This window comes from Gadus chalcogrammus, chromosome 4 (genome assembly GCF_026213295.1).
Source record: "Gadus chalcogrammus isolate NIFS_2021 chromosome 4, NIFS_Gcha_1.0, whole genome shotgun sequence".
In the NCBI taxonomy this organism is placed as follows: domain Eukaryota; kingdom Metazoa; phylum Chordata; class Actinopteri; order Gadiformes; family Gadidae; genus Gadus; species Gadus chalcogrammus.
Genome location: NC_079415.1, coordinates 36,486,184 through 36,500,896, shown reverse-complemented (window position 1 = coordinate 36,500,896; position 14,713 = coordinate 36,486,184). Strand labels below are relative to the sequence as shown.

At 49.0% G+C, this 14,713-nt stretch overlaps 1 protein-coding gene across 1 annotated transcript in view; it reads right to left on the bottom strand.

Moving 5' to 3' along the window:
- LOC130381066 (formin-like protein 2) overlaps positions 1-14,713 on the bottom strand; it is a 29,467-nt gene that overhangs the window by 1,483 nt on the left and 13,271 nt on the right. The window contains exons 12-25 of the mRNA XM_056588487.1: positions 14,471-14,620; positions 13,175-13,276; positions 12,446-12,648; positions 12,082-12,185; positions 11,402-11,587; positions 10,347-10,367; positions 10,119-10,243; positions 7,303-7,505; positions 5,701-5,935; positions 3,879-3,947; positions 3,650-3,730; positions 3,317-3,446; positions 1,108-1,271; positions 645-746 (exon numbers count right to left, since the gene is read on the bottom strand). Coding sequence (XP_056444462.1) covers positions 645-746; positions 1,108-1,271; positions 3,317-3,446; positions 3,650-3,730; positions 3,879-3,947; positions 5,701-5,935; positions 7,303-7,505; positions 10,119-10,243; positions 10,347-10,367; positions 11,402-11,587; positions 12,082-12,185; positions 12,446-12,648; positions 13,175-13,276; positions 14,471-14,620 — 1,875 coding nt within the window. The remainder of the gene's footprint in view (positions 1-644; positions 747-1,107; positions 1,272-3,316; positions 3,447-3,649; positions 3,731-3,878; positions 3,948-5,700; positions 5,936-7,302; positions 7,506-10,118; positions 10,244-10,346; positions 10,368-11,401; positions 11,588-12,081; positions 12,186-12,445; positions 12,649-13,174; positions 13,277-14,470; positions 14,621-14,713) is intronic.

Sequence of the window (14,713 nt, the reverse complement as noted above, 5' to 3'; positions counted from 1 at the left end):
GGTGTTATTGATCATTGGTTATTGATCCTACCCTGTAGGCCTTGATGAAGGTCTGATATCATGTGTTATTGATTATTGGTTATTGATCCTACCCTGTAGGCCTTGATGAAGGTCTGATATCATGTGTTATTGATTATTGGTTATTGATCCTACCCTGTAGGCCTTGATGAAGGTCTGATATCATGTGTTATTGATTATTGGTTATTGATCCTACCCTGTAGGCCTTGATGAAGGTCTGATATCATGTGTTATTGATTATTGGTTATTGATCCTACCCTGTAGGCCTTGATGAAGGTCTGATATCATGTGTTATTGATTATTGGTTATTGATCCTACCCTGTAGGCCTTGATGAAGGTCTGATATCATGTGTTATTGATTATTGGTTATTGATCCTACCCTGTAGGCCTTGATGAAGGTCTGATATCATGTGTTATTGATTATTGGTTATTGATCCTACCCTGTAGGCCTTGATGAAGGTCTGATATCATGTGTTATTGATTATTGGTTATTGATCCTACCCTGTAGGTCTTGATGAAGGTCTGATATCACGAGGTGTTATTGATTATTGGTTATTGATCCTACCCTGTAGGCCTTGATGAAGGTCTGATATCATGTGTTATTGATTATTGGTTATTGATCCTACCCTGTAGGCCTTGATGAAGCGGACGAAGACGGGGAAGAAGACGGAGGGGGGGGCGGTCTTGGAGCTCTCACCGAAAAACTTTACCACGTCCTCGAAGGCATCCTAAACACACACACACACACACACACACACACACACACGCACACAAAGCCGAGAAAACAGTGGATACATGAAAAGTGCATGAAAGGTGTCGGTGTGTGTGTGTGTGTGTGTTCATGCTTGTGTGTGTCTGTAGTGTGTGTGTATCTGTAGTGTGGGTCTGTAATGTGTGTGCAGTATATGTGCAGTGTGTTACTGCAGTGTGCGTGTGCAATGTGTGCGCAGTGTGCGTGTGTGTCTACAATGCGTGTGTCTGCAGTGTGCGTGTTTGACTGCAACGTGCAGTGTGCGTGCTGTGTGCAGTGTGCGTGTGTGTGTGCAGTGTGTGTGTTTGTGTGTGCAGTGTTCAGCGTGCGTGCAGCACCTGTGCGATGCGGGCGTCCTCCTGCAGCTTGGTGAGGCGCGCCTCGTGCTTGCTGATGAAGTCCTTCAGCGTGGGGTTGTGTCCGTGGACGCTGAACTCCCTCCAGGTCAACTCCATGCCCCGTGTCATCTCCCTCACATCGCTCAGCACGTTGTCCAGAGAGACTGATGGGAGGGAGCCATTATACACACAGGATACACACAGGATACACCATAGAGACATGATACACACCGGATACACCATAGAGACAGGATACACACCGGATACACCATAGAGACATGATACACACCGAATACACCATAGAGACATGATACACACCGGATACACACCGGATGCACCATAGAGACATGATACACACAGGATACACCATAGAGACATGATACACACCGGATACACACCGGATACACCATAGAGACATGATACACACAGGATACACACCGGATACACCATAGAGACATGATACACACCGGATACACCATAGAGACATGATACACACAGGATAGACACCGGATACACCATAGAGACATGATACACACCGGATACACACCGGATACACCATAGAGACATGATACACACAGGATACACACTGGATACACCATAGAGACATGATACACACCGGATACACCATAGAGACATGATACACACCGGATACACACCGAATACACCATAGAGACATGATACACACAGGATACACACCGGATACACCATAGAGACATGATACACACCGGATACACACCGGATACACACAGGATACACCATAGACACATGATACACACCGGATACACCATAGAGAGATGATACACACAGGATACACCATAGAGACAGGATACACATCGGATACACACAGGATACACCATAGAGACATGATACACACCGGATACACCATAGAGACATGGTACACACCGGATACACACAGGATACACCATAGAGACAGGATGCACACTGGATACACCATAGAGACATGATACACACAGGATACACCATAGAGACAGGATACACACCGGATACACCTTATACACTATCAGCCGCCTGGTCCCTGTGTGCTATGCGTAGCGTTAGCCGCCTGGTGCGTGTGTGCTATGCGTAGCGTTAGCCGCCTGGTCCCTGTGTGCTATGCGTAGCGTTAGCCGCCTGGTGCGTGTGTGCTATGCTTAGCGTCAGCCGCCTGGTGCGTGTGTGCTATGCGTAGCGTTAGCCGCCTGGTGCGTGTGTGCTACGCGTAGCGTTAGCCGCCTGGTCCGTGTGTGCTATGCGTAGCGTTAGCCGCCTGGTCCGTGTGTGCTATGCGTAGCGTTAGCCGCCTGGTGCGTGTGTGCTATGCGTAGCGTTAGCCGCCTGGTCCGTGTGTGCTATGCGTAGCGTTAGCCGCCTGGTCCGTGTGTGCTATGCGTAGGGTTAGCCGCCTGGTGCGTGTGTGCTATGAGTAGCGTTAGCCGGCTGGTGCGTGTGTGCTATGCGTAGCGTTAGCCGCCTGGTCCCTGTGTGCTATGCGTAGCGTTAGCCGCCTGGTGCGTGTGTGCTATGCGTAGCGTTAGCCGCCTGGTGCGTGTGTGCTATGCGTAGCGTTAGCCGCCTGGTGCGTGTGCTATGCGTAGCGTTAGCCGCCTGGTCCGTGTGTGCTATGCGTAGCGTTAGCCGCCTGGTCCGTGTGTGCTATGCGTAGCGTTAGCCGTCTGGTGCGTGTGTGCTATGCGTAGCGTTAGCCGCCTGGTCCCTGGGTGCTATGCGTAGCGTTAGCCGCCTGGTGTGTGTGTGTGCTATGCGTAGCGTTAGCCGCCTGGTGCGTGTGTGCTATGCGTAGCGTTAGCCGCCTGGTGCGTGTGTGCTATGCGTAGCGTTAGCCGCCTGGTGCGTGTGTGCTATGCGTAGTGTTAGCCGCCTGGTCCCTGTGTGCTATGCGTAACGTTAGCCGCCTGGTCCCTGTGTGCTATGCGTAGCGTTAGCCGCCTGGTCCCTGTGTGCTATGCGTAGCGTTAGCCGCCTGGTCCCTGTGTGCTATGCGTAGCGTTAGCCGCCTGGTGCGTGTGTGCTATGCGTAGCGTTAGCCGCCTGGTCCCTGTGTGCTATGCGTAGCGTTAGCCGCCTGGTGCGTGTGTGCAATGCATAGCGTTAGCCGCCTGGTCCATGTGTGCTATGCGTAGCGTTAGCCGCCTGATGCGTGTGTGCTATGTGTAGCGTTAGCCGCCTGGTGTGTGTGTGCTATGCGTACCGTTAGCAGCCTTGTCGATGTAGTGCAGCTCGTTGTAGAACATGGCCACCCCGGGGTACTTGTCCCTCACCAGCGCCGCAAGGTAGTGCAGCAGAGTCTGCTTCCTGTCTGTGGACTTGGTGTCCAGCAGCTACACACACACACACACACACGCACACGCACACATTTACAGATACACACACACAGACATAAACAGACAAGCACACACAGAGACACACACACACACGTGTTCGAATGTGTATAAAGATATACATTTGTATTTATATATGTGTACGTGTATATATGTATATATCGATAGGAGTGTGTGTATGTGTAAGTGTGTGTGTGCGTTACCAGGTCTAAACACTGGAGTTTGAATCCGTAGACTGCTCCACGTTTGCTGCTGTTCATGTAATTTCCCAACGCCAAAATAACCTGTAACACAAAAAAACTAAAATAATTATCTGTAACACACACACATCTCATTCTGGTATCTATTTTAAAAACCTACTTGAACCAAAGAATAATTTAGTTACATCTGGAAACATCATATTTAAGAATAATCCAGTAATGTTGAGCATACCTCCAGGATCTTCTTGAGTTTCTGGGAGGACTTGATGGAGACGGAGGCCGCGATGATGGCATGAAGTTGCTGGAAGAGAAACATATTGTTTACTGTTTATGTCTGTCCGTTTGTTTACCAGTCTGTCCGTCTATCTATCCATCTGTCTCTTTATCTGTCTGTCTGTTAACCATTCTGTCTTTCTTTCTATTTATCTGTCTGTCTTCCTGTCTATCTGTTTACCAATCTGTCTTTCTTTCTATTTCCCTGTCCGTCTCTGTGTCTATCCGTCTGTCTCTGTATTTGTCTGTCTTAGTGTCTATTTACCTGTCTGTCTTCCTGTCTGTCTGTTTACCAGTCTGTTTCTCTATCTATCCATCTTTCTCTACATCTACCTGTCTGTTTTGTCTGTCTGTCTGACAAACCAGTCTGTCTTTCTTCCTATTTATCTGTCTGTCTTCCTGTCTGTCTGTTAACCAGTCTTTCTCTCTATCTATCCGTCTGTCTCTGTATTTGTCTGTCTGTCTATCAGTCTGTTTATCTGTCTGTCTTCCTGTCTGTCTGTTTACCAGTCTTTCTCTCTATCTATCCGTCTGTCTCTGTATTTGTCTGTCCGTCTATCAGTCTGTTTATCTGTCTGTCTTCCTGTCTGTCTGTTTACCAGTCTTTCTCTCTATCTATCCGTCTGTCTCTGTATTTGTCTGTCCGTCTATCAGTCTGTTTACCTGTCTGTCTTCCTGTCTGTCTGTTTACCAGTCTTTCTTTCTGTCTATTTACCTGTCTGTCTGTTTACCAGTCTGTTGGTCTGTCTATTTACCTGTCTGTCTTCCTGTATGTCTGTTTACCAGTGTGGTGTTCTGATTCTGTTCTGAGGCTCTCTTAAAAACACCCCTCTTAAAGGTACGATGCACGTCCTGGCACTTTGTTGTGTACGGGGAATGGCTGCTTGTCACTTGGCTCTTTGAACAACCTCACTGTACCAACAGAGTTATATTGATGTTTCTCCTTCTTCTGACTAATGTACTTATTGTGAGGCGCTTTGGCTAAAATGCATCTGCTAAACGCCCTCAATGTAAATGTCTCCCCGCCTGTGTGTCTTAGGTGACCATGGTGAGGTTGTGTTTCTGTTGTGTGTCTGTTGTGTGTCTTAGGGGGTGAGCATGGTGAGGTTGTGTGTCTGTTGTGTGTCTGTGTGCGTCTTACGGGGGTCAGCATGGTGACGTTGTCGGTGTAGTTGCCGGTGAGGATGGTGAGGTTGTGTGTCTGTTGTGTGTCTGTGTGCGTCTTACGGGGGTCAGCATGGTGACGTTGTCGGTGTAGTTGCCGGTGAAGGTGAGGATGGTCAGGTTGTGTGTCTGTGTGTGTCTTACGGGGGTCAGCATGGTGACGTTGTCGGTGTAGTTGCCGGTGAAGGTGGTGAGGTTGTGTGTCTGTGTGCGTCTTACGGGGGTCAGCATGGTGACGTTGTCGGTGTAGTTGCCGGTGAAGGTTAGGATGGTGAGGTTGTGTGTCTGTTGTGTGCGTCTTACGGGGGTCAGCATGGTGACGTTGTCGGTGTAGTTGCCGGTGAAGGTGAGCATGGTGAGGTTGTGTGTCTGTTGTGTGTCTGTGTGCGTCTGTGTGCGTCTTACGGGGGTCAGCATGGTGACGTTGTCGGTGTAGTTGCCGGTGAAGGTGAGGATGGTCAGGTTGTGTGTCTGTTGTGTGTCTGTTGTGTGTCTGTTGTGTGCGTCTTACGGGGGTCAGCATGGTGACGTTGTCGGTGTAGTTGCCGGTGAAGGTGAGGATGGTCAGGTTGTGTGTCTGTTGTGTGTCTGTTGTGTGTCTGTTGTGTGCGTCTTACGGGGGTCAGCATGGTGACGTTGTCGGTGTAGTTGCCGGTGAAGGTTAGGATGGTCATGCGCTGGTTGAGCCTCTCGATGCGGCTGAACTGCATCATGAAGCGGTCCTCCTCGCTGAGCGCCTCCAGGGGCTTCCTGTCCCTCTCGTACTGACGGAGTGTCTTCAGCTCTCCCTCCGTGGGCAGGAACCGCATCAGACACTCCACGAAGTCCACGCGCACTGCCCGCACGTCGAACCTGTGCACAACGCACCTTAACCCACCGCCCGCACGTTGAACCTGCGCACAACGCACCTTAACCCTAGTGCACCTTAACCCTAGTGCACCTGAACCCTAGCTCACCTTAACCCTAGCGCACCTTAACCCTAGTGCACCTTAACCCTAGCACACCTTAACCCTAGCACACCTTAACCCTAGCGCACCTTAACCCTAGCGCACCTTAACCCTAGCGCACCTTAACCCTAGTGTACCTGAACCCTAGTGCACCTTAACCCTAGTGTACCTGAACCCTAGTGCACCTTAACCCTAGCACACCTTAACCCTAGCGCACCTTAACCCTAGCGCACCTTAACCCTAGTGTACCTGAAGCCTAGTGCACCTTAACCCTAGTGTACCTGAACCCTAGTGCACCTTAACCCTAGTGCACCTTAACCCTAGTGCACCTTAACCCTAGCGCACCTTAACCCTTAACCCTAGTGCACCTTAACCCTAGCGCACCTTAACCCTAGCGCACCTTAACCCTAGTGCACCTTAACCCTAGCGCACCTTAACCCTAGCGCACCTTAACCCTAGCGCACCTTAACCCTAGTGCACCTTAACCCGTAACCCGAGTGCACCTTAACACTAGTGCACCTGAACCAGAGTGCATCTTAACCCTAGTGCACCTTAACCCTAGTGCACCTTAACCCTAGTGCACCTTAACCCTAATGCATCTTAACCCTAGCGCACCTAAACCCTAGCGCACCTTAACCCTAGCGCACCTTAACCCTAGTGCACCTTAACCCTAGCGCACCTTAACCCTAGTGTACCTGAACCCTAGTGCACCTTAACCCTAGTGCACCTTAACCCTTAACCCTAGTGCACCTTAACCCTAGCGCACCTTAACCCCAGCGCACCTTAACCCTAGCGCACCTTAACCCTAGCGCACCTTAACCCTAGTGCACCTTAACCCTAGTGCACCTTAACCCTAGTGCACGTCTGGCTGGTTCTAGAGTCAGTCCTAGGTCTGGTTCTAGAGTTGGTCTTAGGTCTGGATGGTTCTAGAGTCAGTCTTATGTCTGGTTCTAGTCAGTCTTAGGTCTGGTTCTAGTCAGTCTTATGTCTGGTTCTAGTCAGTCTTAGGTCTGGTTCTAGTCAGTCTTAGGTCTGGTTCTAGTCGGTCTTAGGTCTGGTTCTAGTCAGTCTTAGGTCTGGTTCTAGTCAGTCCTAGGTCTGGTTCTAGTCGGTCTTAGTTCTGGTTCTAGTCAGTCTTACGTCTGGTTCTAGTCGGTCTTAGGTCTGTTTCTAGTCGGTCTTAGGTCTGGTTCTAGTCAGTCCTAGGTCTGGTTCTAGTCGGTCTTAGGTCTGGTTCTAGTCAGTCTTAGGTCTGGGTCTAGTCGGTCTTACGTCTGGATGGCTCTGCAGATGACGTCAGAGTTTTGCCCGGCCTTCCTCAGCGTGATGGCCAGGTTCTTGGCCCGGTTGGCGTCCAGCAGGGACACCCGGCCGGGGCCCTTCTGGGGGGCCTTGTGGCGGGCCAGCGTCATGTCGGGGGCTGCGCCCTGCGCCTTGGTCTTAAACATCTCCTCAAACTGCTCCACGTTCAGCTCCTGCACCACAGCAGCTGTTAGCACTAGCTTAGCACACAGCAGCTGGTAGCACTAGCTTAGCACACAGCAGCTGGTAGCACTAGCTTAGCACACAGCAGCTGGTAGCGCTAGCTTAGCACACAGCAACTGTAGCACTAGGTTAGCACACAGCAGCTGTTAGCACTAGCTCAGCACACTGCAGCTGTTAGCAATAGCTTAGCACAAAACAGCTATTAGCACTAGCTTAGAACATAACAGCTGTGAGCAATAGTTTAGTACACCAATATGTACACACATATAGATGCATACATAAATATTTAGATACGTATGTATTGTATATACACATGTATATAAATATATTTGTATACATATATGTATATACACATATATGTATACATGTATACTCACATAAAACATACACAAATACACACAGGACCTTCTCAACGTCTATGCTCTTATATGTTCATATATCGAGGTAGATGAATAAATGTATAAAAGTGAACGAATATGTTCATAAATGACTATATGCTCACCTGGATGACCTTGTATGTACATATGTATATATATACATATATATATATGTATATATATATGTGTATTCTAAACCGGGAGGACCTTGGATGTATATATATATATATATATACATATATATACATATATATATATATGTATGTATATATATATATATACGTATGTATATATACATATACATATATATATATATATATATATATTGTTGCAACCCGGCCCGGGCCAATTAAGGAGATGCGGAGCGCCTGTTCCTCAGGTGGAGCAGCAGGGCTTCAGTAGCCTGCTGCTCCACCTGTTCCTCAGGTGGAGCAGCAGGCTACTGAAGGCTTTCCCCCTCATAGGGGTCCTGTTTGGGGGAGGTGGTTTGCTCACCGTGCCGGGTTGCCACAATATATATATACATGTGCTTCTTTACCTGGAGGACCTTGTATGTATATATATATACATGTGCTTCTTTACCTGGAGGACCTTGTATGTATATATATATACATGTGCTTCTTTACCTGGAGGACCTTGTATGTATATATATATACATGTGCTTCTTTACCTGGAGGACCTTGTATGTATATATATATACATGTGCTTCTTTACCTGGAGGACCTTGTATGTATATATATATACATGTGCTTCGTTACCTGGAGGACCTTGTATGTATATATATACATGTGCTTCTTTACCTGGAGGACCTTGTATGTATATATATGTATGTGTGCTTCTTTACCTGGAGGACCTTGTATGTATATATATATACATGTGCTTCTTTACCTGGAGGACCTTGTATGTATATATATATATACATGTGCTTCTTTACCTGGAGGACCTTGTATGTATATATATATACATGTGCTTCTTTACCTGGAGGACCTTGTATGTATATATATGTATGTGTGCTTCTTTACCCTGAAGACCTTGTATGTATATATCAGTCCCTCCAGGATTTCGCGGGCCCTTTTTGAGATTGTTGAGGACTAAAATGCCAGATGTTGCGTGAGCTTTAATGTTTTTGTTTTGATTACAGTGCGAGAGGAGGTGAAAGTTGCGATAAAAGTGGCGAAAGTTGCGATTTTCCTGATGTTAAATATTAAGTTATTACTGCAATTTTCCCAGAGTCATTTGTTAAATATTATGTTATTACTGAAAAAAACATGAATTAAAAGAACAAAAACACTGAGAAATGGTAATCAGAATAATTGATTCTTGACTCTTTCCGCGCTGGCAATTGCCTTGGATGCAACAGCCTGTTTCAAAGTGATCTGCCTCGTCGTCTGACGTCCTGCCTGCAGTTCTGTAGTTCTGTAGTTATGTTTCGCGGTTGCAAAATATTTATCAATGGAAGATTTATGCTTATGTTCCTCCACAATGTTGCATGCAGTGCAAAATATTTTTTCCCCGCTTCCATGTACAATACCAGGATACTGCTTTTCGCGATCTGTCGCAGTTATTTTGGCCGGCAAGTGTGAAACGTTGGACGCTCACATGCTGCATGAACGCTTGAATCGCTTGAACGCAGTTAACAGAGAATTAAGGCGGAAGGTAGTTTGTCGACGTCAGTTCAAGACGACGCCACTGATTGGACAAATTTGCGGGAGAGTTGCAGTGGTTGGTTAGAATTGCGACACCGCACTGAATTCTCGTTGCGTGGAAGTTGCAAATCACAGCATCGGTAAATCCTGGAGGGTCTGATATATGTATGTAATATGTATGTGTGTTTCTTTACCTGAACGACCTTGTATGTATATATATATATGTATGTATATATGTGTGTTTGTTCACCTGGAGGACCTTGTATGTAGATATATATATATATGTGTTTGTTCACCTGGAGGAACTTGTATGTATATATATATATATATATATGTATGTATGTGTGTGTTGGTTCACCAGGAGGACCTTGTATGTAGATATATAATATATAGTGGGTTCACCTGGAAGACCTTGTATGTAGATATATATATGTATATATGTATGTATATGTGTGTTGGTTCACCTGGAGGACCTTGTATATGTATATATATATGTATGTATATGTGTGTTGGTTCACCTGGAGGACCTTGTATATCGATATATATATGTATATATGTATGTATATGTGTGTTGGTTCACCTGGAGAACCTTCTCGTCGTCCAGGTCGTTGAACACGGTGCCGTTGATCTGACTGGGCTTCAGGGCCACCCAGTTGAAGACCGGCATCCGGAACTTAGTCTGGATCGGCTTCTTGATCTTCACCGCTGGAGGTATACATTATACAACAATAAACATACATCCATTATTATAGACAGTATAGCATTATAAATACCAAGATAGTACATTTAATGCATGGGGTAAACTTACAGAATAGCTTGAGTGGACCCTCTGATGATGTGAGAGAGAGAGAGATTATTCAAAAAGAGAGAGCGAGCGAGAGGGAGAGAGAGAGAGAGGGAGAGAGAAAGGGAGAAAAGAGAGAAAGGGAGACATAGAGAGAGAGAGAGGGAGAGAAAGAGATAGAGAGAGAGAGAGGGAGAGAAAGAGATAGAGAGAGAGAAAGAGAGGGAGACATAGAGAGAAAGAGGGAGAGAAAGGGAGAGAGAGATTATTCAAAAATAAGTCGTAGGTATATTACTAGTTTATTAAGTTTACCAGCTGTATTACAAGTTACTAGCTTACCAGCTGTATTACTAGTGACTAGGTTACCAGCTGTATTACTAGTGACTTGGTTACCAGCTGTATTACTGGTTACTGATTGACCAGGTGTATTATTAGTTACTTTTTGACCAGCTGTATTACTAGTTACTTGGTTACCAGCTGTATTACTAGTGACTAGGTTACCAGCTGTATTACTAGTGACTAGGTTACCAGCTGTATTACTAGTGACTAGGTTACCAGCTGTATTACTAGTGACTAGGTTAGCAGCTGTATTACTAGTGACTGGGTTACCAGCTGTATTACTAGTGACTGGGTTACCATCTGTATTACTAGTGACTGGGTTACCAGCTGTATTACTAGTGACTGGGTTACCAGCTGTATTACTAGTGACTGGGTTACCAGCTGTATTACTAGTGACTGGGTTACCAGCTGTATTACTAGTGACTGGGTTACCAGCTGTATTACTAGTGACTAGGTAACCAGCTGTATTACTAGTGACTAGGTTACCAGCTTTATTACTAGTGACTGGGTTACCAGCTGTATTACTAGTGACTGGGTTACCAGCTGTATTACTAGTGACTGGGTTACCAGCTGTATTACTAGTGACTAGGTTACCAGCTGTATTACTAGTGACTAGGTTACCAGCTGTATTACTAGTGACTAGGTTACCAGCTGTATTACTAGTGACTAGGTTACCAGCTGTATTACTAGTTCCTAGGTTACCAGCTGTATTGGTAGTTACTAGGTTACCAGGGCCGTACCTGCCAGTCCGGAGTTGAAGATGACTGTGGGGGCCCCCCCACAGCCCGGGAGGGGAGGGGGGGGAGGGGGGGGCATGGGGGAGGCGCAGGAGAGCTCACTGCTGCGGCAGGGAGGAGGAGGTGGAGGAGGTGGAGGAGGAGGAGGTGGAGCCATCCCCGGAGGAGCTGGGTACGCCCCAATGGAGCCTGGAGGAGAGAGAGAGAGAGAGAGAGAGAGAGAGAGAGAGAGAGACAGAGACAGAGACAGAGACAGAGACAGAGAGAGAGAGAGAGAGACAGAGACAGAGACAGAGACAGAGACAGAGACAGAGACAGAGACAGAGACAGAGAGAGAGAGAGAGAGAGAGAGAGAGACAGAGACAGAGACAGAGACAGAGACAGAGACAGGGAGAGGGAGAGACTTCATAGCTGGTCGTAGAGAACGTCTGGAGACGTCATGGTACAACAGCTTTACCTCCACCCTGGTACTCCACCCTGGTACTCCACCCTGGTACTCCACCCTGGTACTACACCCTGGTACTACACCCTGGTTCTCCACCCTGGTACTACACCCTGGTTCTCCACCCTGGTTCTCCACCCTGGTACTCCACCATGGTACTCCACCCTGGTTCTCCACCCTGGTACTACACCCTGGTACTCCACCCTGGTTCTCCACCCTGGTTCTCCACCCTGGTACCTACCGCTGCAGAGGGCGGGTGGAGGAGGTGGAGGAGGCGGGGGAGGAGCCAGCAGGCCTTCAGCCTCTCCCAGACCGGCTCCCAGGCTGTGATAGGACGGCTCCGTGCTGCAGGCAGCCAACCAACAACAAGACATTAGGACTGTTGTCAGTCAGTCAGTCAGAGTCAGTCAGTCAGTCAGTCAGTCAGTCAGTCAGTCAGTCAGTCAGTCAGCCGTTCAGTCAGTCAGTCAGCCGTTCAGTCAGTCAGCCAGTCAGTCAACCATTCAGCCACTCAGCCAGTCAGTCCGTCAGTCCGTCAGTCCGTCCACCTGTCCACCTGTCTGTCCGTCCGTCCACCTGTCCACCTGTCTGTCTGAGAGCCCTACCTTGACGACATGGTGAGGCAGGGGGGCGGGGAGGGGCAGCCGGAGTCGGCCACGCCCCCGTCCCCCTCTCCTCTCATTGGCTGGTGAGCAGCAGGTCCCCCCGGCGGCTCCGTCAGCTGGCTCTGCCGACGGATGGTCTGGTCCTTCTCCCGCACCATGCGGCGCAGCGTGTGCACCTGGGAGTTAGCGCTCACGTACACCTCCTAGCATATAGACCTGGGGTTAGCCTAGCATACACCTCCTAGCATAGAGACCTGGAGTTAGCCTAGCGTACACCTCCTAGCATAGAGAACTGGGGTTAGCCTAGCATACACCTCCTAGCATAGAAACCTGGAGTTAGCCTAGCGTACACACCTCCTAGCATAGAGACCTGGGGTTAGCCTAGCACACACCTCCTAGCATAGAGACCGGGAGTTAGCCTAGCATACACCTCCTAGCATAGAGACATGGAGTTAGCCTAGCATACACCTCCTAGCATAGAGACCTGGAGTTAGCCTAGCATACACCTCCTAGCATAGAGACATGGAGTTAGCCTAGCACACACCTCCTAGCATAGAGACCTGGGGTTAGCCTAGCACACACCTCTTAGCGTAGAGACCTGGGGTTAGGCTAGCATACACCTCCTAGCGTAGAGACCTGGGGTTAGCCTAGCATACACCTCCTAGCGTAGAGACCTGGGTTAGCCTAGCATACACCTCCTAGCATAGAGCTAGGTGGCGCCAGTCTCACCCTGGCCTGGTCCAGCTCCTTGTTGGTCTGCATCAGCTGCTTCTCCAGCTCCACGATCTTCACCATCGCCTCATTCTCCACGTCCAGCAGCCGCTCGCTCATCTACACACACACACACACACACACACACACACACACACACACACACACACACACACACACACACACACACACACACACACACACACACACACACACACACACACACACACACACTATCTGTCAGTCCGTCTGTCTGTCCATCTACCTGTTTTTCTGTCTTCTTGTCTCTTTGTCTGCCCTCCTTTTTGGGAACCTGTCTGTCTACATGTCTGCCTGTCTAACTGTCTGTCTCTCAGTGATCTTCTCTCTAATTACCTGTCTGTCAACCTGTCTGTCTGTCTACCTGTCCGTCAACCTGTCTGTCTGACTACCTGTCTGTCTCACCGTGTTCATGCCCTCCTCCAGCTCCTCCACCCTCTACCTGTCTGTCTGTCTACCCGTCTGTCTCACCGTGTTCATGCCCTCCTCCAGCTCCTCCACCCTCTACCTGTCTGTCTGTCTACCCGTCTGTCTCACCGTGTTCATGCCCTCCTCCAGCTCCTCCACCCTCTACCTGTCTGTCTGTCTACCCGTCTGTCTCACCGTGTTCATGCCCTCCTCCAGCTCCTCCACCCTCTACCTGTCTGTCTGTCTACCCGTCTGTCTCACCGTGTTCATGCCCTCCTCCAGCTCCTCCACCCTCTACCTGTCTGTCTGTCTACCCGTCTGTCTCACCGTGTTCATGCCCTCCTCCAGCTCCTCCACCCTCTACCTGTCTGTCTGTCTGTCTGTCTACCCGTCTGTCTCACCGTGTTCATGCCCTCCTCCAGCTCTTCCACCCTCTACCTGTCTGTCTGTCTACCCGTCTGTCTCACCGTGTTCATGCCCTCCTCCAGCTCCTCCACCCTCTACCTGTCTGTCTGTCTACCCGTCTGTCTCACCGTGTTCATGCCCTCCTCCAGCTCCTCCACCCTCTACCTGTCTGTCTGTCTACCCGTCTGTCTCACCGTGTTCATGCCCTCCTCCAGCTCCTCCACCCTCTACCTGTCTGTCTGTCTACCCGTCTGTCTCACCGTGTTCATGCCCTCCTCCAGCTCCTCCACCCTCTACCTGTCTGTCTGTCTGTCTACCCGTCTGTCTCACCGTGTTCATGCCCTCCTCCAGCTCCTCCACCCTCTACCTGTCTGTCTGTCTACCCGTCTGTCTCACCGTGTTCATGCCCTCCTCCAGCTCCTCCACCCTCTACCTGTCTGTCTGTCTACCCGTCTGTCTCACCGTGTTCATGCCCTCCTCCAGCTCCTCCACCCGCTCCAGCGCGGCCGTCTTGGTCTCGGCGTCCTCCAGCAGCGTACCCACGTCGAACACGTTGTCCAGGTAGGCCTGGATCTGCACCTGCAGTCGGTCGCTCTCCGTGGAGCGCAGCCGCTGCACTCACACACACACACACGCACACACACACACACACACACGCACACGCACATGCACACGCACACACACACACACACACATACACACACG